The 24,338-nt window shown below is 40.8% G+C and overlaps 1 protein-coding gene across 1 annotated transcript; it reads left to right on the forward strand.

The window, feature by feature from the left end:
• The first annotated feature begins 6,236 nt into the window (after nt 1-6,236).
• HSP90B1 (heat shock protein 90 beta family member 1) lies at nt 6,237-23,443 on the forward strand. Its single transcript, XM_081130332.1, has 18 exons — nt 6,237-6,508; nt 7,487-7,589; nt 8,284-8,425; nt 8,936-9,052; nt 10,045-10,376; nt 14,066-14,177; nt 14,633-14,749; nt 15,477-15,593; nt 16,863-17,000; nt 17,090-17,167; nt 17,277-17,342; nt 17,856-18,125; nt 18,380-18,625; nt 19,152-19,288; nt 21,677-21,755; nt 21,839-21,994; nt 22,538-22,651; nt 23,145-23,443. The coding sequence occupies exons 1-18, from the start codon at nt 6,460-6,462 to the stop codon at nt 23,172-23,174; spliced, it is 2,403 nt and encodes an 800-aa protein (XP_080986458.1). The 5' UTR covers nt 6,237-6,459; the 3' UTR covers nt 23,175-23,443.
• The last annotated feature ends 895 nt before the right edge of the window (nt 23,444-24,338 follow it).

A 24,338-nucleotide genomic window follows, 5' to 3' on the forward strand; every position in this document is an offset into this window, starting at 1 on the left:
CCTATGTAAAAGATGTATATGTCTATCATTTTATTTTTCATCCAACCCCAGAGGTCCCCTGTCCCCACCGCTTTGCTTTCTCCCCCCTCCCTAATCTATCACCAATGGATTTCATGTAACCATCTTCTCTTTTGATTATAATATATAAAATAAGGTTAAAAACTGCCATTCTTTGGAGCATTATCTCAATCCGTTGAGATTTTGCTTCCTTGAAATTGTTGGCAGTTTGGTTCAAATAAACTCACAAAAATTCTTTACAGGTTTGAATGCTTCTTACGTCCACAATTCTCAAGCAGGGTAATGTGGAGTGAGTTGGGGTGAGGGAGAAGATCAGAAATAATACAGAACTGCAGATAAAACTAGTCAAAAAGAAGACAGAGTGTAAACTATAGTTACAATTACATTAACTATCCAGAAACACATTTATTGTCTTATAGCCAAAAATAATACAAGTTCCATAGTTGCTTGATGAAAAGCCACCAAAAGGTTAACATGAGAAAATAACCATAGTTGTTTAATGTCTTAGCGGAAATCTTCATATTTTTGAAACATTAAAATAGAACAAAGGACTTCTATTACTATGTAGATCTACTTCTACATTCCACAGTTGACACAGGTATGAACTGCATGTGTCCACTTATATACAGATTTTTTTCAATAAGTATGTACAGTACTATCAATATATTTCCTCTTCCTTTGATTTTCTTTTGTTTTCTTCTCTCTTGCTTACTTTATTGTAAGAATACAGTATAAAATACATATACAAAATGTGTTAAATTGACTATATATGTTATTGGTAAGGCTTCTGGTCAATGAAGGCTCCCAGTAGTTAAATTCTGGGGGAGTCAAAGGTATGGACAAATTTTTGACTGCACAAGGGATTAGTGCCCTGACCCCTTATTGTTCAAAGGTCAACTGAACTATGATGGACAATTTGAAACAGACTCACCCTCCTGTCAAAACAACTAGAGAAGCTGGATAAGATACTTGAGAATTTATTTATTTTAAAATATGTCTTTATTGATTTCAGAGAGAGGAAGGGAGAGAGAGAGAGAAACATCAATGACGAGAGAGTCATTGATCGGCTACCTCCTGAGGACCGAGCCCACAACCCGGGTATGTGCCCTGACTGGGAATTGAAGTATCATCTTCTGGATCCTAGGTCCACACTCAACCGCTGAGCCACGACAGCAGGGCAAGAATTTATTGAAGGGCATCAGATAGCTAGCCAGACAACCAGGATTTCAAGAGACCTGGGCAACACGGAGTTGAGGAAACAAGATTCCAGAGGGAAGGGAAAACTAGAGAACTGAGCCCTACCTTCTCTGTTGCTTTTCCCCTCCGAGTACTTAGTGAATCTTATGCCACCCAGAACCAATCATCTTAGAAGAAGCTGCAAGGCTGATAAGCTAAGCAAAGCTCTGAAGTCTATAAATGCTCGTGCTAGGAGACAAAATTGGAGCTCAAGGCCCACCAAGGAGGAGGTCGGGTGAACCTAGGCTTTCCGCTGTATTTTCTGCATGCTCAATGTTGGTTAAGATCTCCCTAACCCTTAGCATGTACTCACGGGCTCTCTTATTTTCTTCTAAGCTGGTTTTATTTTCCATGTGGTATAAGACAGGTGTCAACTTTATTTCTCTAGAGATGATAACCAGTCAAAGGCAGCATCATTTATGAAACTAACTATCCTTCCCCCTCTAAATCAATAGTCTCGGCACTTTTGTCACGGGGCAATTGAAACTATTTCTGGATTCTCTCTTTTGTTGCACTGCTGTTTGCATATTCAAACATGTAGTGGACATTTATTATTCTTTTTGACTTTGCAGCATCTAAACCCCCTTCCTGCGTTTGGGGAAATCCCCACCTTATGACTCTTACACCCAGCTTATGAGTCCATCCCTCACAAAGAAGCTGAAGATGCCAGAGCTTTTCTCAGCTTCCCTTAAAGCGAGGATGTGGCCGCAGCCAGCCTCTGAAAGGCCAGTGACCTCTGACTGCTGGGCTTCACTTCCTTGTGCAATCCTTCTCTCACTGAGTGGGGTTACTGCAGAAATGATGGTTTTATGCCTTCTAAGGTTGGTCAGGAGTTACTGCAGCTCCTGCCTTGCTTTCTGACTTGGATCAGCACTCACTCTGGGGAAAGCCAACTGCCGTGCCATGATCACACTCACTCCAGCGGCCCATGGTGGGGTCCATGGGGTAAGGAACCGAGGCCTCCTGCCACCTGCTCTCTCGTGAGCCCCTGAGGAAGCACATCCTCCAGCCCAGTCAAGCCTTGGATGACTGTGGCCACTTGAGAGACCCTGAGCCAGAACCACTCAGCTAAGTGCTCCTGGATTCCTGACCTACCCGTACTGTGTGAGGTATAAATGTTCCCTGTTTAGCCTGCATAGTTTGGGGGCAATTTGTTACACAGCAATAGGTATACATAGGGTATGGCACCTGACCCCAAGTGCTCCATTTATTTTATATTCTTGAGTAAGATTTTACCATTTTCTTCATACAGGAGCTGTCTTTCTTGTCAAGTTTATTCCTAAGTATTTTATGGGTTTTGTCTCTAATATGAACAAAACTTATTAAAAATTTCTACTTATGTGTTTTTTCAAGATTAGAGCAAGTCTATTAATGTTTAGTCTTGTATTTATTCCCTCTGCATGTGTGTGTGTGTTCTTCTAACTATAATCTCTTGGGTTTCTGGGATATACAATCATTTCACCAGTGAGAAGAATTTCATAATAAAAGACTTCACTTTTCTAAAATTACTCCTTTTCCTCGTCACACGGTTAGTGAGACGCTGTTAAGCAGTATGGGACGACACTGACAACAGTAAATGTAGTTTGATGAGTTTTAACCACCACCAAAATCAAGATCAAAAGCATTCCCATCACTCCCAAAAAGTTCCCTCATACTCTTTTGCATTCTTTTATACCTTTGCTTTAGTTTAAAAATACACGCATTTATGATGCAACTCCACTGTTAATATTTGTTCAAGCTCTATATGAAGAGAGGCCATCTACATTGCTTACCTCCACATTGCTAGCACCTTGCATAATACCTGGCACATACCAGATCTTCAACATTTAACTGAGTTAATAAACGAATTAATGAGCGAACCAATCAACCAACCAACGAATTCGCCCTGGTACTCAGCCCCAATTCCTTCATGCTCCCTGATACCAAATGCTTTCCTGCCATGATCTCCTGCATTCCCTGACTCCACACTGCCAGGCTACACCTGTGTACCAGGTGAGTAGTGTCCGTGGACATGTAATGTCAAAAGGGACAAATTAAAATTAGAAAACAAGGGAACCAGATCCAAAGGTATTCAATTTTAATACTCAATCTGGAGTATAAATTCTGAAGATGCTGCGGAAAGATGGGAACTGATGATAAAATAAGCAGGGGTGGGAACATCAGGCCTACAAAATCATTTGGTCTAGTCCTGCCAAGGCAACCGTCGGTGGGGCTCAAAATTCAACAAATCCAGGAGCTTTCTTCATAGCTAATTTTTAAGTTGATAATTTTGTATGGCCCGCGAAAGATGTTTCTAAATATCCAATGGCCCTTGGCAGAAAAAGGTTCCCCACCCGTGAATGGGTCAGAAAGGGTGGAGAGAACAGGTGAGAAACAGCAAGGCTGGGAACTGGGTAAGCTGCCCATTTCTTTTACAGGGTGAGCAGTCAGGGATCCTGTCTTAAACAGGCAGAGCTGAGCCACACAACAGCCATCCATTTTCTTCTGCTAGTCTACTGTCTTGTGTTCTCTCATAAATTCCCACCATCACCTGCTAAAAAGTATAGCTTCAAACAATGGATCTATTTTGGAGGGCATTCTCATTCTCAGTTCCCTCCAGGTGCAGCACAAGCTACCCACCACTGAGCAGTTAAGATGAAATTTGCAGTTTCAGAACTGGTTGCTTACTCGTTCAGAGCTAGAGAAAAATGTAAAGAAGTTGAGCTGTGAAATGCAGAAAAGTGAAGGGACTCATTTTTTTTTTTTTATTAAAAAAATAAACAAGAGGGAGTCCCCTTCGAATTGCTAAATGGGATGCTGCCCAATTCGTGACTTGCTTAATAAAGCCAAGTAAGTCTTCCAAAAAATGAGAATTAAAAAAACAAACAAGTTAAAACATATGAAAATGTAATTGCGGGATTTCTGAATGTAATTTGCACCCTTGTATACTTTTTTTTAAAAATATATCTATTGACTACAGAGAGAGGAAGGGAGAGGGGGACAGAAACATCAATAATGAGTCATCATTGATCGCTGCCTCCTGCACCCCCCTGTTGGGGATGGAGCCCACAACCCGGGCATGTGCCCTGACCAGGAATCTTACTGTGCGTGACCTCCTGGATCCTAGGTCGATGCCCAACCGCTGAGCCGCGCCCCGCCGGGCCTAGTACACTTTTTTTAAAAAATGCAAGCACAAAGGCATTTAAAAAAGCTTTGTAGCCCTGACTGGGGTGGCTCCATGGTTAGAGCATCAGCCCGCACACCAAAGGGTGGGGGGTTCAATTCCCAGTCAAGGGCACGGACCGAGGTTGGAGGTTCCATCCCGGGGCCAGTCAGGGTGCGCGGGACGCAACCAATCCATGTGATTCTTTCACATCAATGTTTCTCTCTCCCTCCTCTCCACGCTCTCTAAAAAAAAAAAAAAAAAATCAAAGGGAAAAATATCCTCGGGCAAGCACTAACATAAAAAAATAAATTAACTAAAAAGTTTTTTTTAAAAAAAATAAAAAGCTTTGTAAACTACCTTTTGCTTACTAATAACCAATGTAGGTAATTTGGGCGGATGTAAATAAGGCGCCGCCACAATGGGCACGCGCCGACCGCAGGAGGAAGGCTGGGCAAACCCAGAGGGGAAGTTGTGCGACTGAAACGCTTGTGTTCAGGAATTTGGATGGCTATCTGAAAACAAACTCGAAACTCAACTTCCTGGCAATAAGAAAGGGAGTGTTTCGCTGGAAAGGGAGAGGGCGCGGGTGGGCCGAGGGGGCGTAAGGACGGGGCTGGAGGGACAGAGCCGAGGCCGCGCCGCGGAGGCCTCCGGGGACACACCTGGCGCGCGCGCCTTTCCCAACCGACCGGTGTTTCTACGCAGCTGCGAAGTCGCGCCCCCTCGCTCACTCGCAGCCCCACGGGTTTTGCTTTCAAATACCTGCAGGTGCATCCTCCCGCCCCCGTTAAACTGAGTGTGTGTTCTTTTCCGTGCTGGACCGGACTTGACGGCCACGCTCTCCACCTGGCTGACAGCGGACGGGAGCCCACGGGCCACCGCCTTTGAACTTCACGAGGAAGTCGGGGGCATGAGTTGCTCGCCGTTTCCCTTTTTTTTAAAAAGCGCCCCGCTACCCCCTTCTTCTGTAAAGGAAATTAGGGAGGCCTCGGGATCCCGGCAGCGGAACGCGCAGAGGAAGGGAAGGCTCCGGCTGCCCGAGGGACTCGTGAGAAGCCATTTTCGGAAACGCGGGTACCCCGGCCGGAGGCGGAGTCCAGGCTCAGAAAGGCCGACCCGCGTAACCGGTGGCCTTAGCCCAGGCGCGGCGGCTTTCCAGTCCCGCTTCTCACAGCTAGAGGCCTGGCAGAGGCACAGATCGCTATTGCAATCAGAACAAAATGTAAATTCCAAAGCGCGCCGCACACAGTTCACGTAAAGACAACCTGGGAGCGTGGGGAAGAAAAGGCCAAACGACGCAGCTGGGCCGACTACGATTCCCAGCGTTCAATGCAGTGTACCCCTGGTGCGTTGCATGCCGGGAACTATAGTTGTCCGTGACCCGCTTCACCACTACCCCATCTGAAAACACTCCGGGGATTTTCAGCCTCTCACGTGTTTCTTTTCTAAGATGCGCTGCCAAAAGGAAATCCGACTGAGAAAAGTCGCACTGGAATCCTCCCAACGCGACTCCACGCGTGGACGAGGGAAAGGTGAAGAACGCGTTGCCATGGCTACTGTTCCCCTGGTCACGAAATAAACGCTCTCTAGGATCCGGAAGTAGTTCCTCTGCGACCTCTCCCAAAAGAGGGATGTGTTCTGAGCTGACGTTTATTGGACAATTTCCCATAGAAGCCAAAGCTTCCCAGGCAAAGGGGTGGTCCCTTGTAAGAGGGGGCCCGCGGAGCCATTTAATTGGAGAAAAGAGGCTACGGATGACCAATCGGAAGGAGCCACGCTTCGGGCATTGGGCGCCGCACCTGGACAGCTGCGATTGGTGGCCTGCGGTCCCCCCCACGAGTCCCCATTGGGTACAGAGAGTGCGTGGTGCGGCACGATTGGTGGGTTCGTGTTTCCCGTCCCCCGCCCTCCAGAAGTGAGGTGAAAAGCGGCCGAACCCGCTTGGGGGGCTAGTGGGCGGACCGCACGACGTGAGGTGTGAGGATCTGAGCCCAGCGGCGGCCGGGCGGAGGCGGCTCCTGCGATTAAAGGGAACTTGAGACTCTCACCGGCCGCGCGCCATGAGGGCCCTGTGGGTGCTGGGCCTCTGCTGCCTACTGCTGACCTTCGGTGAGTGATCCTGGAGGAGCGAGCACCTCCGGACGCCCCCCCTCCGCTAGCGCGGCCTTTCTCGAAGGTTCTTGGGGCACTGAGCCTGGGAGGGGGATAAAATAACAGGGTCTGCGCTGCGCCGAGGCGACCCGTACCTTTCCTCGAAAGAGGCTCAGGGGCTTTCGTTTACTCTTCCTTGTCTGGAAATAAAAAAAAGAGCGGAGTTATTTAAAGCCCTTGCAGACCTGGTATCCACGCCTGCGGTCTCAGCCGTCTCGAGGTGGGGCCTCCCGAGCTCTCGCTCCCCCGAGAGCTTTGCGAGCGCCCTGTCGGGAGGACTTTTGCCGACGCCTCCACCTTTGGCCATCTGAGCTTGAGGACCCCTGCCCCCCATGTTTTTGCGACTCCTCTCGAACGCGCGTTTCCTTTCTTAGGTGCTGGCCTGGGGAACGTGGGGCCCTGGATCGCCGCAGAGGCAGTGTTTGAGTCACTTGTGCTCCAGCTCCTTAACATCTTAAAATCTCTTAACATCTCGTCCCCTTCTCAGGCCCCTGGGCACACTTTCAGTTCCCCTCGCCAGAGGTTGCACAAAGTCCTATCTGTATCCTGACCTGTGATTTTTGAAGGCCTAAGTTTTGGCATGGTCAGCGTGGAGGCCTTGTGGTGGCCTGCGCGCAACACGTGTGAAAGTAGAAGGGGCCTGGTATCAAATCTGCTCAGCGTTATAAAGGATCCAGAGGCGGCTCTTTAGAAGTGATGGCTGCCTCCGTATTTCAGAATCTGCTGGGGAACCTCGGTACCTGAACTTAAATAAGAAATATGTGGACTTGGGTTTGCATTGGGTATTTAAACCAGTGGATCCATTCTCCCATCCCCACCTCTCATATTTACCAACTGAGTTTTGCAACCCCTATCCTTGCCCTGTTTATTTTCCCTTTGAGAAGTACATGAAGCAATGATATTTTAAGAGGTTTTTGGTGTTAAATCTTCCTTCAGGGTCAGTCCGAGCTGATGATGAAGTCGATGTGGATGGCACAGTAGAAGAGGACCTGGGTAAAAGTAGAGAAGGCTCAAGGACAGATGATGAAGTAGTACAGAGGTTTGTGTTCATTTAAAACTATACAGATAAGCCCTTCTGAACACTGGAAAACAGTAGTTTAATTTGTATATCCAAAAGTCCAGGTGAAGTGTAGCACCCCGAATTTAAATAGCTAAAAAATGGTCAGAGAAAATGTAGCAAGCATGTGCACACATAAGTATCTCCTAACTTGCCCCTAAGAATGGTCAAACTTGAATGAATGCCTTTGGAAACGGTATCTTGATAACTATATTGCAGAATACTAGACCTACAGTCTTAAGACTTTAGAAAAGACATTTAGTTGGTTTTCTACTCAATGTGTCCTTAGTAATTTTAAAAAGAATTTCTATCAGTTGAACAATGTTTTAAAAATTGGCCTCTTAGGACTTAGTTTTGTAGACCTGTAGAAGCCAAAGCTTTCCTGGGCAAAGGGACAGTTCCACGTGTGAGGGACATAAATGATTATGACTTCACTGTTTAGTAGAGGAAAGTTGGGTTTATTTTTCTGACAATTTTAAGAACTGAGTATTTCCAATACAGTGTTAAAGGCAACCTACTACTGTGATAAAATAATAATAAGATAGTAGATTAGTAATATTTTATAAAGGTCTCCATGTTTACTGTTTTAACCCTTAAGACCATCTTAAGAAAGTACTGTGCTCTCATCATAGATCCTATATTTTTGCTTATTTGTTTATTAACTTTACTTTCTCAGAGAAGAAGAAGCTATTCAGTTGGATGGATTAAATGCATCCCAAATAAGAGAACTTCGAGAGAAATCAGAAAAGTTTGCCTTTCAAGCAGAAGTAAACAGAATGATGAAACTTATCATCAATTCATTGTATAAAAATAAGGAGGTAAGCAACATGTGGCTAGGATAATTTTTTTTCTCTGTATGGTAGCATATTTGTTTACTTTCATAGTAAGTATACTTAAATAGTAATTCCAAATAAGTAGTTAGTAAAGTTTAAATACCCAATACTGTATGTACAAGAAGTGTGTGATGTGATGGTGGTGGGGGATTGTTAGACATTTTCCCTTTTTCCTTTCCCCTCCAAATATGTTCATGGCCTACTAAACAGTTGTGAGTCTTTAATGGTACTGACCAAGCTTCATGTATTGCGTACCTAAAGATCACTAGTAGAATGGTGTTACTGCTCTTACCAGTTCAGGTATCCCTTCTAGTTGTTTACAGTCCTTTGTGTAAAGAGCTGTACCTCCTTTTACCAAAAAAGTAAAGCCACCTCTTTAACATATAAAGTGCTTTTTCAGAGTACAGAGGAAAAATAAAATGAGTTTGACATTAAATTTAATGTCTTCTGTGTCTTGAGGCTAATCTAACTGTATTAAATCTGGCTTCCATTTAGATTTTCCTGAGAGAACTGATTTCAAATGCTTCTGACGCTTTAGATAAGATAAGGCTGATATCACTGACTGATGAAAATGCTCTTTCTGGAAATGAGGAACTAACAGTCAAAATTAAGGTAAGCGTAAAACAATTTTCTTTTAAAATAAAAAGAAACCTTAGCGACAGAGAATCCATATCAATCAAGGTAGTCTAGGTTATGCTGCAGTAACAAATAACCCCCCCAAATCTCGGAATTAAATCAGGGGTAAAAAACAACCTGCTGCCTGTTTTTTATAAAGTTTTATTGGAACATTGCCATGCCTGCTTGTATATTATCTGTGACTGCTTTTGTGCTTCATGTCAGTTGAGTAGTTGTGACAGAGATCATATCACCCACAAAGCCTAAAATATTTACTCTCTGGCCCTTTTACAAAAAAAGTTGTCACCCCCTGGCTTAAATCAGTCACAGGCTGCCTGTAGCCTTTGCTTTGTATCATTCTCACTCCAGGACACAGGCTGATATAGCACACCATCTGGAATATAGCTGGTTGCCATGGTGTAGAGAGAGGTTGGAGGGTCTTATGTCAGTTAAAGGCTCCACTCTGAAAGCTACACTGTCAGTTGCAACTTATTAGCCAGAACCATAAATGGAGGATGCATATTCCTATTAGTTTCTGGAAGGCAGAGAGTCGGGAATATTCAATGAAAACATCAGTCACCACAGATTCCAAACACAGAAGTCATTCAAGTTTTGAATTTCAATTTCCTATCAAAGAAATAAGAAAAACGTAAAATTTTATTTTTCTTGAGTATTTTCTTCAAAAATGACTTGTTTAGTCTTTCTCTGCCCTTTGACAATTAGATCAATCTCTGCCATCTTTATATTGCTACTTTCTCAGATACACTGAACCTCGAATTATTCTCTATAAAGAAAGATGCTTATACTTAAGATGTGAATTTTCTGAAAAGACCATAAAAGACTATATGGGCAAAATATCTCAATTTAATCTTCTACATTGGAATTGATGTTGCCCAAAGCTGAGTTTTTTCAAATAATAGTTTAGTATTTACTTGTCATACCATGACCATTAAGGCAATTTAACTATCTTGTTTTTGTCTTTCCTTTAGTGTGACAAGGAGAAGAACCTGCTACATGTCACAGACACTGGTGTAGGAATGACCAGGGAAGAGTTGGTTAAAAACCTTGGTACCATTGCCAAATCTGGGACAAGCGAGTTTTTAAACAAAATGACTGAAGCACAAGAAGATGGCCAGTCAACTTCTGAATTGATTGGCCAGTTTGGTGTTGGTTTCTATTCTGCCTTCCTTGTAGCAGATAAGGTTATTGTCACATCGAAACACAACAACGATACCCAGCACATCTGGGAATCTGACTCCAATGAATTTTCTGTAATTGCTGATCCAAGAGGAAACACTCTAGGACGAGGAACAACAATTACGTGAGTATTACTAATTCCTAATAATAATCATAATTAATAGTCGTAATGAGGATCTTGACTCTCCAGTTTGTTCTCTCTCAGCAAATGGCTTATTCTGGGCCTTAATTTCCTTGCTTATGAAATGAGGAAATTGAATTGTTCTCCTCACTTGAAGAAATGTTTTGAGGACTCACTCAGAGCTAGACACCAGGAGTTGTGATGGCTGCTGTACATAGAAGACATAAGTAGGAGGAAGGGTTAGCTCTCCCAGGGGAGAAGGCATATGGGAGGCCTCAACAGAAGTGGCAAGCAAGACTTAAGTAGTGGAGCGTCATGAATAAAGGCATAGAGGAACAGCGTACTCACAGGATTAAAGTTTTCTGAAGGATGGCAGGACTGGATGAGAGGAGACTCTGGATGACCATTGAAAATACTCAAGATCTGTGGTAGTACCCCGGGTTGGGATGGGTTATAGAGATAAAGGGCTTGATGAAAGTTACGAAATTTTTTTTAGAAGAAAATGTCTCATTTGAGGATAATCGGAAATGATTGAATTCAAACTAGAATTCATTTTAAGCCAATAATTATTGTTTGTGTAGATGAGACAGGTCTTATGCCCAGTATTGCTTAGTGGTTACAACATCAGTATGAAGTAGGACAGTTTTTTTTCCTAGAGGTCAATAGACTTGCCCAGTCTTGCCAAGTGAAAATGTGCCTGGGGCCTTGCTTTTTTTGTTTTCCTTAATTCAGTTTTAAATTTTCTTAACATTGAATATTCAAGTAGAAAAGAAGCATGTATCTTATCATTTTGACAAGTTTTCTTCATCCCAGAAGGTAACATTTCCTGTTTTCATGGTCACAGATGTTCCTTTAATGAAGGCTAATTAGAGGACTGCATTTTAGCACTTTTACTAATTAATTCGTCCCAATTTACCTTTCCCTGCCTTTGTTATTAACATGGACATCTCCCAGTCTCATTAGGAGACATCACTAATAGTCATACCCCAGTGCCCTCTCTCACTAGGTGTTAGAGTGTAGGTAATCACCTCTTAACTAGAAAGAGGCAGAAAATGATGTCCCAAGAGATGCTGGTGTCTCAGAGACAGCTGAGATGGGCTGAGAGACAGGCAGGATTACCTGGATGCACGCTTTACAAAAGCAAGCATTTTGTTGACAGCTCTGTTCCCAGACTATGACACTTAACCAGCACGCGTTTGTACAAATGAATAAGGTACCCAGAACAGCTTTATCCAAGTAGCATGGATGTGTGACACACAAATGGAACTTTACAGCAGGTTCTGCTTTCCTTGGCCAAAGTTGTCTTTTCCTTCAAGTCTTCCCACCACACCATCCATTCAGCAGGTGCTAATTGAAGTGCCTGTTACCTGTGAGGGTTTAAGGCCACAGTGGAGCATGAGACTGATGCAGTCCCTGCTCTCACGAGGCTCATTCTAGTAAGGAGAAGAATCATGAAGTCGTTTCAGATGGCAAATGCTACAGAGGAAGCTAGGGACACCTCCCTTCCCAGAGGCCTTTCTGGAATAGTGCTAAGTTCAGGTTTTCCCTGCAGCAAGCACAGCATGTTGAAAATTTCAGAGACAGGAGGCCCATTTGAGGAACTGGGAGTCTGCAGTGGCCAAAGGAAAATGAAGAGTGAAGGCCAGGAAGTGACGAGGTCACAATCCTGCCCTACAGACATGACTTCATCTCTGTTCGTGCCCCTAAACTAGCGCCTGTGGCACCCTTATGAAACATTTTGTGAGCATTAAATGAGATCACTATGGTGGATCGCTTCTGCCCTTCCTGCCACAGTGAGTGTGGTATTTTACATTTTCCCCTACAGCTGGTCTCCACATGTCACCTCTCATCTTACCTCCTCAGAGACTAAGCATAAATTAATTCCTCCTCCATCTCTTAAAGTCAGCCTTTCCCACACACCTCCCTCTTTCCCATCAAAGTGTAAGCATGCCCTGGTCCCTGGGGTAGGGGCAGGCGGTACCACCCTCCCTTCTGCCAGGCACACACTCTACTCTTTCCCCCTCCACGGCTGAGCTAAAAGAAGTCCACTTGCCTTTGCTGCTACTTCATCTTTTGTTGTGCTTACTTTACCCACCACCTTTCCATTGAAGTACATTACCAGTAATCCTTGTTGCTAAATCCAGTGGATTCAGGTATTTTTTAACTGACATTACTCCCAGCAATAGATTTTCTGTCTGTTTTCTTAGTTTTTCTGTGGTGTGTTCTACAGAATTGGCTTTCTGCTAGATGCTCCTTAAGATAATCCACTACCTAGTCTCCATAACCCTACATATCTTTTCATATTTCCTTTGCCCATTTCTTAAATGTTGATGTTCTCTTTCTTTAAAAGTTCAGTTCCAGCCCTTTTCTCATTGTCCTTGTTTTCCTCATTTAATCTTACAGTTGTAAATTCAGGTTCCAGAATTTTCTCAGGGTTCTCAAATTTATATTCTTAGTCTACATCAGAAGTCAGCAAACTTTTTCTTAAAGGGCTAGCTAGTAAATAATTGAAGCTTGTGGACTATAGGATCTGTCACATGTCACAACTCTGCTGCTACAGCTGACAGCAGCCATAGACAATATATGATGAAGTTGTATCCTGATGAAATTTCTTATGTGCGCCAGCCACACATGGTTTGTCAACTCCTGCTCTAGATCTCACTACTGGGCTCTGTTTATATATCTAATTACCATTTAAATATCTAAGATGTCAAACCATCAGCTTTAGTTTGTATCCAAAATTGAACCCTTCCCCAACCCAGCATCTCTAAGATGTACTCTGCTCTGAGAACAGAGACTTAGTCACCTAATTAGGCTGTATAATGTATACTGTCTGTCTTGTTGGCAAATGCTACTAAACTCTTAACTTTTTGAGGCAGGAAAGGAACCATGGATACAATATCCTTCATTTTTATTGGGAGCACAAACATCAAGATACGGGCTACCTGCTGTGTTTGAGAATGTGTTGTGATTTGTTATTTTTGGTGGATGGAGGGAAGGGTTTGCAGAAGGGGCAGTAAGGAAGCAGAGGAGACACAGTGCTGTAATTTTCAGTATTAGGGTTAGCTAAACCGTGTGTCCAATAGAAGTCTGGCAGAAATGTTGTGTCTCTACATTGTCTACTATGGTAGCCTTCAGCCATGTGTGACTATTGAGTACTTGGAATGTAGCAGTGCAACTAAAGAACCAATTTTACATTTTATTTGAATACTTACATTTGACTGGTGGCTACTGTTTTGGATAGTGCAGATATAATAATAGTTCAGATTAATTTTTTAGCTTTTTTAAGGAACATATTTTTTATTAGGGGTTCACTATCTATAATAATCATTTGATTTCTAGACTAATTTTCAGAGTGCATATAATTCCACTTTTCTCCAGAATGTTTTCTCACTTTGAGCTATCTTAAGATTGCAGTTCTTCAAATGAAAAACCTCCATATATTTAGAAGGTTAGGAACATTTTCTACTTGGACCTAAGGGCTATTCTCCACTTGGGGGAATGCAAGGAGGATTCTTCCTTTTACCATACACATATGTGGTGTATTTAGCTCACAAATCCTTATTGGTTCTTAACAGAGGATATCTTGGATTAAACAGAACTGCTGGCTGTTAGCATTGTCATGAAGGCAAATTTATAATCAGCTCTTCTACACCATGGATGTGTCTGTAAATGTCTTATTTCCCTTGCAGCCTTGTTTTAAAAGAAGAAGCATCTGATTACCTTGAATTGGATACAATTAAAAATCTCGTCAAAAAGTACTCACAGTTCATAAACTTTCCAATTTATGTATGGAGCAGCAAGGTAAATCTGTATTGCTAAAAATTGATACGCATCACCTTCACACATACTTAATGTGTAAAGAAAGTTAAGTGTGGTTTTCTCCAGGATACTTGGGGTTTTCTATAAAGAAGCCCTATATATATATTTATTTTTTAAAAATGTATCTTAATATTGATTTCAGAGAGAGGAAGGGAGAGGGAGAGAGAGAGAAACACCAATGGTGAGAGAATCATTGTTGGGGGGCCTCCTGCACACCCCCCACTGGGGATCAATCCCACAACCCAGGCATGTGCCCTGACTGGGATTCGAACCATGATCTCCTGGATCCTAGGTTGATGCTCAACCACTGAGCCACGCCTGGCTGGGCTAAAGAAGCCCTATTTTTTTGAGCTGTCATTTTGTTTTATATTCTATAGATGAAATCCGAGTCATTAAAGAAGTGAGTCTGACCATAATTCTACTTTCTACTTTAACAGACTGAAACTGTTGAGGAACCCATGGAAGAAGAAGCCGCAAAAGAAGAAAAGGAAGAATCTGATGATGAGGCTGCAGTAGAAGAAGAAGACGAAGAAAAGAAACCGAAAACTAAAAAAGTAAGTCTGGTTCATGCCCCCACCTAAAACACTGCTCAGGATGTATTAGAAAACCTAAGTGTGCACTGATTTGAGGCAAGCTTCAGTTCTGAAATGTTGCTTTTTTCCAATGGTAAGTCCATCTTTTAAAAATGAGGACTTTGTGTGTGTCTTTCCCCTTCTAGAAAGTTGTAAGTACCAAACACAGCTCATTTTTATAAGAGTTTTCTGACTTCTATATATTGCTCAGGACTGGTGGCTTATATTTTGAAGTTTAAACTCTTAGAAAAGCATTCTGCATCTTTTGACATGTAGATATTAACTATAAAAGTAGTTCTCATGCCTACTCAGGAAGCAGTAGGTAGAAGTTGTGGTTGTGGGTTTTGAGGAATTTTTATTGTAAGATGTTGGGTTTCTGTAAGTCATGAAATATGTATATCCTAACCTCAAAACATTTTCAAGAAATAACATTTTAGCTAAAAATAATGAAAAAATTTGCTTTTATCAATTACAGTGATAACCAGTTGCCTTTTTTGTATTAAATATCAATCTTAAATCAGTTTTAAATGCTGAGAAACCCTTTCATTTTATTTTATCTTTATTTTTTATATGGTTGGCAGGGACCATACTAGATTAGAGATATCCTTATATCCTTTGTTCCTCCCATGTTCTTTTCTGAAGTGTACTAAAGCTATGGTTTTCACTAGTTTAACTGCTGGAGATACTCATTAAATGCTGTTAACTTCAGGTTGAGAAGACGGTGTGGGACTGGGAACTTATGAATGATATCAAACCGATATGGCAGAGACCATCGAAAGAAGTAGAGGAGGATGAGTATAAAGCTTTCTACAAGTCGTTTTCCAAGGTAAGTATTGTTTAGAAAATGTGATGATAAAAAACTACTAAATTCCAAAATGAGTTTAAAACAACTTATAACTGCTTTAAAGCCACATGTGGGTACTTTACAGTTGGTTTCCTTTTTGTGTATTTATATTATGCATTGAAAATTACTCTGAGAAGAAATCTGTAGGCTCCACCAGGATGCCAAAGGGTCTGTGTTATAGAAAAGAATATACCTCCATGGGTACGTGCTTGGTTTCTACTGCAGAACCCATAAAACAAGTTGTGTTATTGAGTGGCCTTTTAACATTATTTAAAGAGCTTGTTTACAACATCATCAAACAATTACTGTGAGATAATTGTAGGTAGGAATAATTACTAACTCTGTTTTTTCTTTTACTGATCTCTTCTTATAACTCTTAAGAATCCAAAACTAGCAGAGATTAAGATTGTTTCAAGTTAATGTTTCCCCAAACCACATTTTGTACAAAATAGAATAGTTTGATGCACTTAACATGGCTAGATAAAACTTAATATTCTATGATTGCATTTGTTCTTTACTCTTTAGTCTATCTGTTGATTTGTTACTTAACACAGACCCTTTGGTTCTTTGTTCTCCTTAGGTTAACATCCAACCATCTTTTAAGCTTTACCTCTAAAAACTTTCCCTTGGTTCTCTAAAGTCCTAGTGTATATAAAGGTACTTCATCTAGGGCAGTTATATTAGAAATATAATGTGAGCCAAATAACTTTACCTTAAATATTTTAAAAAGTTGAAACAGGTAAAGTTAACTGTTAATATATTTTATTGAACCCAACATACCCAAAATAGTATTATTTCAACATGTAATCAATATAAAAAATTGTAATTTACTTTTTGGTGGGTTTTTTGTACTGTGTCTTCAAAGACTGTATTTTACACTTACCATCAATCACATCTCAATTTGGAATAGCCACATGGGGGGGTACAGTAATGGATAATGCAGTCTAGAGAACTTCTGTCTTTATACTTTTGTAGCTATTTTTATACTCTTCTATCTACTGCTATAGTCCAAATTCCATGGGAGAAACCTCCTAAGTACTTTTTATGGTTGACCAGTACACTCTTGAAATGTTCTTTATGATTTTGTCATTTAGGCAGGATGGTGGTTTTCCCAACCTGTTCTTTTACACATGTGGAACCTTCCCGAGTTCTATTAAATGCTAAACTGTACTATACTGCATAATAAACTGCTAAGTATTTGTACTGTAGTTTTTCATCCCTTTTGAATAACTAAATGCCAACTTTCCATAGGAAAGCGATGACCCCATGGCTTATATCCACTTTACTGCTGAAGGTGAAGTTACCTTTAAGTCAATTTTATTTGTACCTACATCTGCTCCACGTGGTCTGTTTGATGAATATGGATCTAAGAAGAGCGATTACATTAAGGTGGGCTTTGAAGTAATGTAAATGTAATTTTAAATTTGAAAGTACAGTGTCCAGAAGGTAACCTTTTTTGTGTGTGTGTCTCTGTTTAGCTCTATGTACGCCGAGTGTTCATCACAGATGACTTCCATGATATGATGCCCAAATACCTTAATTTTGTCAAGGGTGTTGTAAGTATCTGAAGATTGGGAGAAGGGATTATAGTGGGGGCTATTTTTTTGTTGCTGTTTTTTTTCCAGTGTTTTTTATTGCTCACTGACTTTGTTTTGCCATATGTAGGTGGACTCAGATGATCTCCCCTTGAATGTTTCCCGTGAGACTCTTCAGCAACATAAACTACTTAAGGTGAGTGTCTCTGGGGAGAGACTGGCTTCTTTGCTCTTTGATTGGGCCACAGAGGATAGTTTTCGTTAGTCTCACCTCATTTTGAGCTAGTCGGTGGTTTAGATGAATGTAATTTTACTCTGGAATTCTCAAATCCTGAGAATCTCATAATTTCCCCCCTATTATGTAATAAAAAATTTTCAAACATACAAAAAAGTCAAAATAATTATATAGTGAACACATACATACACACACATTCTCTCTCTCTCTCTCTCTCTCTCTCTACCTGGTCTAAAGTTACAGTATAAAAATTAAAGCAATCTTGTGACTATTTCCACTGACAACTTAGTTTCCGCTCAGTCCAGCATGGGAGTGCTCACCATCCCCTGCCCCTTGACAAATGGCAGTGACGATGCCCTGTCTTTGTATCTTTTCTCCACTACGTCCCACTACTTCCCTGCTACCTTACATCTTGTAGGTTTTCAGAAGTTTGAAGTGAAGTTCTCTGGTCAATTATTCTTTAATTTTGTTTAGGTGATTAGAAAGAAGCTTGTTCGTAAAACTCTGGACATGATCAAAAAGATTGCTGATGAGAAATACAATGATACTTTCTGGAAAGAATTTGGTACCAACATCAAGCTTGGTGTGATTGAAGACCACTCAAATCGAACACGTCTTGCTAAACTCCTCAGGTTCCAGTCTTCTCATCATTCAAGTGACATTACTAGTCTAGACCAGTATGTGGAAAGAATGAAGGAGAAACAAGACAAAATCTACTTCATGGCTGGGTCCAGCAGAAAAGAGGTGAGATGAACTCCAGCTGCTGGGGATTATGGTTCATAGCTGGGCAGTTACAGCCAACTCTTGAGAACAAAAAGGAAACTTAATTGTAATTTTGAACTGTAGTAGGTATGAGGCCTAGTCAGTCACTTACATTCTCTGCACCTCTTGTCTACCTGTAAATGAGGTTGTTACTAGTATGTAAACATAGCTGCTGGGATGAATACATAAATATATCAAGGCTAGACTTGGAAAATTAAACTCCCTTTATTTTGTAGGCCGAATCTTCTCCATTTGTTGAGCGACTTCTGAAAAAGGGGTATGAAGTTATTTATCTCACAGAACCTGTGGACGAATACTGCATCCAGGCTCTTCCTGAGTTTGATGGGAAGAGGTTCCAGAACGTTGCCAAGGAAGGAGTGAAGTTTGATGAAAGTGAGAAAACTAAGGAGAATCGTGAAGCAATTGAGAAAGAATTTGAGCCTCTGCTCAACTGGATGAAAGATAAAGCCCTCAAGGACAAGGTATTCTTGTGCAAATTAGAAAGTGTGAAAAGTTTAGTATCTGCATTTCTTAAAAAAATTGTTATGTCAAATTAAAGTTTGCAACTGGTTACTTTGTAACCATTAAAACTTGTGAGGACAACATTTAATATTGTGGTTCATTTATTGGGAGGACTAACTTAAAATTTCGGAACTACCAAGAGTTAAAGGACAGTAGTGATTACCCTACGTATAGATGCTGGGTGTGTTTTTTCCTTTATAATTGAAAGTTTTTTTGTAGTTTAATATTGCTCTTATAGTAACTTAAATTTTTATAGGTTGAGTTTAAGTTTTATATGGTTTTAAAAGTTGGTGGTTAAGTATTTCTGACTGAAAAATTAAGATTATTAAATGAAGTATGTCCTACAAATCTGAATGAGAGGTCCTTTAATGGCTTGCCTCTGTTTATGATCATAAGTGATGAATCCTTGAAGATTTGAAATGCAGTTATTGAGAGATCTTAACTATTGGTATGTATATGTATCTAACTTTGGTTTCTTATCCTAAGATTGAAAAGGCTGTGGTATCTCAGCGCCTGACAGAGTCTCCGTGTGCCCTTGTGGCCAGCCAGTACGGATGGTCTGGCAACATGGAGAGAATCATGAAAGCTCAAGCCTACCAAACAGGCAAGGACATCTCTACAAAGTAAGTGTTCTTGGGAAAAGAAAGTCCCTGCCACAGTGTTAGCTCTTGTCCAGCCTTCCTATAGAAGCTGGCATTATCTTCTAAAGAACTGGTGTGTTTTAAGTGGACACTATATAGTAGACACTTAATATATAGTGGACACTTAAAACACTGTATGTTTAGGTAGACAATAAGTTTACAAAGGGATTCTTCCTACATTAGATTGATAAAGAAAAGGTATTGGGCTCATTTATATTTTATATATGAATGCAAATTTTCTTAATCTGTTACACATAAATTGTCTTTACCTTTTCATTAGACTGTATGCTTGGCTTGGTATCTAGACCTCTTTTACATTTTTAGATGTTGTTACAGATGAGGTCAATGACAGTTATATTTTTCAAATGAGTCAAATCTTTTTTTAAACACCACACCTCTCCTCAAAATTGTATGCCCCACAAAATTAAAGGTAAAATATGACCCATGAGTTAACAAGTATTTTGAACTCAAGGTCTAAGTACTGGAGATAAGTGGATCTTTGATACCCTTTATAAAGAAATAAGTATTTCAAGCTTATGTTTTATTGTCACAGTGGTAGCCTTGAAAAATAGCTTTTTCCCTGCCTTTATTCTTTCTTCCACCTGGAATAACTTCTTTCTTATTTGTTACCTAGTCATCATACTTTTTTCCCAAGGTCTAACTTAAGGATTCTTCTCACAAATGTATTTATTAAAATAAATATGTACAGCCCGGCCGGGCGTGGCTCAGCGGTTGAGCGTCAACCTAGGATCCAGGCAGTCAGGGTTCGATTCCCGGTCAGGGCACATGTCCCGGTTGCGGGCTCGATCAATGACTCTCTCATCATTGATGTTTCTATCTCTCCCTCTCCCTCTCCCTTCCTCTCTCTGAAATCAGTAAAGATATATTTAAAAATAGTAATAAAAATAAAAAAAATAAAATAAATATGTACATACATATATGCACATACATTTCATAGTTAGCACAACTCACCAGTATGTTTAAGCAATAAAATGCTAAGGTGCTATCTTACTTATTTGTTTGTTCCCTCACTAGATTATAAATTTCAGGTGGGGAAGGAGGTTTCTGCTTATCCATTCATTAGCAGGAAGTTACCTTTCATTCAACAAACATTTCAACACTATTGTGTTTATCCATTGATAGTCTAAAGTAGACATTACTGCTGTCTTTGTGCCATTCAGATTAGTTGGGGTGACAAAGCAAGTCATAATCTTCTAAGCCCAGCACAGATCATGGTTATACCAAGATGGGGACAGATGTAGTGCCTCCTTGTCCTCATCAGCATGCAGCTATAGGAGAGAGAACAGTCACAACTGACAGTACAATGCTAGAAATTATGAAGATATGTTCAGGATTGGGAACTGAGCTCAGATAAAAGAAGCAATTAATTTTTCTTGGAACCATAGTGGTGAAGGCATCATGGAGAAGGTGTTATTTGAGCACACTCAGAGTCTGCCTAGAGGACTCCAACTCTGGAAGTGAGGATGAACAAGACATTGAATCAGTTCATCCACTCAAGCAGAGTGTTCTAGGCACTTGGGATTAACTAGTAAATATAATAATTCTCTTTGACTTTCATCTAACCATGTCCACCCCCTTTTAAAAGGTAAAGCAGTCAGGGCACATGCTCGGTTTGCGGGCTCGATCCCCAGTCGGGGGCATGCAGGAGGCAGCCAATCAGTGATGACTCTCTCGTTAATGTTTCTCTCTCTCTCTCCCTCCCTCTCTCTGAAATCAATAAAGATGTGTGTATATATATATATATATATATATTTTTTTTTTTTTTTTTTTTAATGTCTTTATTGATTTCAGAGAGAGGAAAGGAGAGGGAGAGAGAGAAACATCAATGATGAGAGAGTCATTGATCGGCTGCCTCCTGCAAGCCCCTGACTGGAGATCAAGCCCGCAACCCGGACATGTGCCCTGACCGGAAATCGAACCCCGATCGCCTGGATCCTAGGTCGATGCTCAACCACTGAGCCACTCCCGGCCGGGCAAGATACATATTTTTTAAAAATTACTGTATAAAAGGTAAAGCATTGCCTTGGCTGGTGTGGCTAAGTGGTTAGAGCTTCTCCTTGTGTACCAAAGGGTTGTGGGTTTGATTCCTGGTCATTCGATGTATCTCACATCGATGCCTCCTCCCCTTCCTTCCTCCCTCCCCCCTCCACTCTCTCTAGAAGTCAATGGGAAAAATATCCTCAGGTGGGGATTAACCAGAAAAAGGTAAAGCATGATGTAGCAATATAAGTACATCTTGATCTCTCCAAAAGCTGTTCACTGTAATTATGAAAGTGAGTAATAGAAAAAAGGAAATATATGGGCCCTAAAATTTGATGTTTGTTAATGTTCGTTTTTACCCCCTAACAGTTACTATGCCAGCCAGAAGAAAACATTTGAAATCAATCCCAGACATCCGCTGATCAAAGACATGCTTCGACGAGTCAAGGTGAGTAATGTTACACACAGCCATACTCCTTTATCTCGAATGCTTTTGTACCTTTTAATCAAGTGTGATTTCTTCCATTTCAGGAAGACGAAGATGACAAAACAGTTTCGGATCTTGCCGTGGTTTTGTTTGAAACAGCAACACTGAGGTCAGGATATCTTTTACCAGACACTAAAGCATATGGAGATAGAATAGAAAGAATGCTTCGCCTCAGTTTAAACATTGACCCTGATGCAAAGGTTTGTATTCCCAGCCTTCCCACATAGGCTTCATTTTCCTTTGTTTAAGAATAGACTTCCCATGGTTTAAGTGATATAACTGAGAAGTTGGACTAATTTCTACTTTTGAGAATTTAAAAATATATATCTTTATTGATTTCAGAGAGAGGAAGGGAGAAGGAGAGAGAGAGAGAAACATCAATGATGAGAGAATCATTGATTGGCTGCCTCCTGCATGCCTTACACTGGGGATGGAGCCCAAAATCCAGGCATGTGCCCTGGCCAGGAATTGATATGTGATCTCCTGGATCATAGGTCAATGTTCAACCTCTAAGCCACGCCGGCTGGGCTAGAAACAATTTTTTAAATGTTTGAATCCCTAGTGTCATGCATTGTGCTAGAAATTAAACAGAAATTCTCCCTTTACATGCTTTTATTTTCCTTTTTCCTTTTGTTAGCTTGACTGTTAATAATTGGAGAATTGTGAAATTAGTATGACCTTATACATTTAAATGAGCAAAGTGAAAATATATCCATTAATGGGCTCATAAATGTTGCCCTTAGGTTGAAGAAGAACCTGAAGAAGAACCTGAAGAAACAACAGAGGACACTGCAGAAGACACAGAGCAAGACGAAGACGAAGACATGGACGCCGGAACAGACGAAGAAGAAACAGAGGTAGCCGATCAAAAGTGGGACTTGTATTCTTAGTTCTGGCGAAGTCAGGCTGTAATATAAGGAAGTCAGACTTAGAGGAATCTGCCCCAGATAGACAGCAAATTCAAAAGCTGGAGCAAATCACTTTTTTCTTTAATGTATCTATTTTGATCTTCCCACTTCAATCTTTTTTTTTAGTCATCCATTCTTGAGATGTTTTTAAACAGACTTTTCCTTAGCACATAATGTTTTTATGCTCTTTGCCATTTGCTCTACCTTACTATAGAGTAACATTAAGGTGTTAAACTTTGTCTTCAGGGACTGTTGATCTTGTAGGGTTCTAAATTATGTAAAATTTTTTGCAGATTAGCAAGGTGAGGTTTTAGTCTACAGCTGAAATAATGGAAATAGGCTTGGCCCATTCTTTTTTTTTTTTTTTTCCATATATGAACCTTCTGTGAGCTAGGGGTTTTATTTCTGCTTTTTTAATGTCTTCTGATGTTTATTTTCACAGAAGTCTACAGCTGAAAAAGATGAATTGTAAATTACACTCTCACCATTTGGATCCTGTGTGGAGAAGGAATGTGAAATTTAAGTCATTTCTTTTTGGAGAGACTTGTTTTGGATGCTTCCCCCAGCTCCATTCTCCCCTGCACTGCAAAATGTTGGAAATCGTGGGTCACAGGAAGAAGAGGGTTTTTTAGTTGAATTTTTTTTTTAACATTCCTCATGAATGTAAATTTGTACTATTTAACTGACTATTCTTGGTGTAAAATCTTGTCATGTGTATAAAAATAAAAAAGGTCCCAAATATTCAGTGTCTTGCCTATCGTTTAATTTAAAAAAATGTTAGAAAGTCATTTATAGACAGAAACGATAATCCTCTTACAGAATTCCAGATATGTAGGTAGATGTTCTCCCAGGAGGTAGAGCTTAACCCTCTTTTTGAGTGTGGGCTGGACTGTGTGTCTTCTAAAGAAGAGAGTAGGCCCTGGCCGGTTTGGCTGTGGTTGGAGCTTCAGCATGCGGACTGAAGGGTCCCAGGTTCGATTCCTGCCAAGGGCACGTACCTCAATTGAAGGCTCGATACCTGGCCCCAGTCGGAGCCAGTGCGGGAAGCAACTAAGCGATGTGTTTCTCCCTCCCACTCTCTGAAAAGCATTGGAAAAAATATCCTTGGGTGAAGGTTAAAAAAAAAAGTATGGAAAGGGGAAAATAGTGACTATAGTGGAGAAACCTGGCAGCTGCAACCTTAACCAAGTGATCAAGGTTAGTATCACCAGTGATGTCATGTACCCACTCACATGATGTGATAAGGGCACTTCACCTCTGGTATTCATTCCAAAAACCAACCGCCGTTGCCTAACGAGAAAAACATCAGACAAACCTAGAATATGTGAAGAGTACTCTTCAAAAGTTTCAAGGTTAAAACCAAGGAAAAAGTCACAAATTTAAGATGGGCAACTAAGTGCAATAGAGTACCTGGATTAAAATGTGAAACCCCAGTGAGGGCTGGGGTGTAACGTTAATTGGTTCCTTAGTTTTGACATATGTACTGTGGTAACTTATGATAGTATTCATGGAAATGGGGAAAGGTATACAGAAACTACTGTCTAATTTCCCTGTAAATCTAAATTTATTCCAAAATAAAGAGGCAATCTTTAGAAAATCACCCATAATGCTACCACAGAGATAATTACAGATACAG

This window comes from Miniopterus schreibersii, assembly GCF_964146895.1.
Source record: "Miniopterus schreibersii genome assembly, chromosome: 2".
In the NCBI taxonomy this organism is placed as follows: domain Eukaryota; kingdom Metazoa; phylum Chordata; class Mammalia; order Chiroptera; family Miniopteridae; genus Miniopterus; species Miniopterus schreibersii.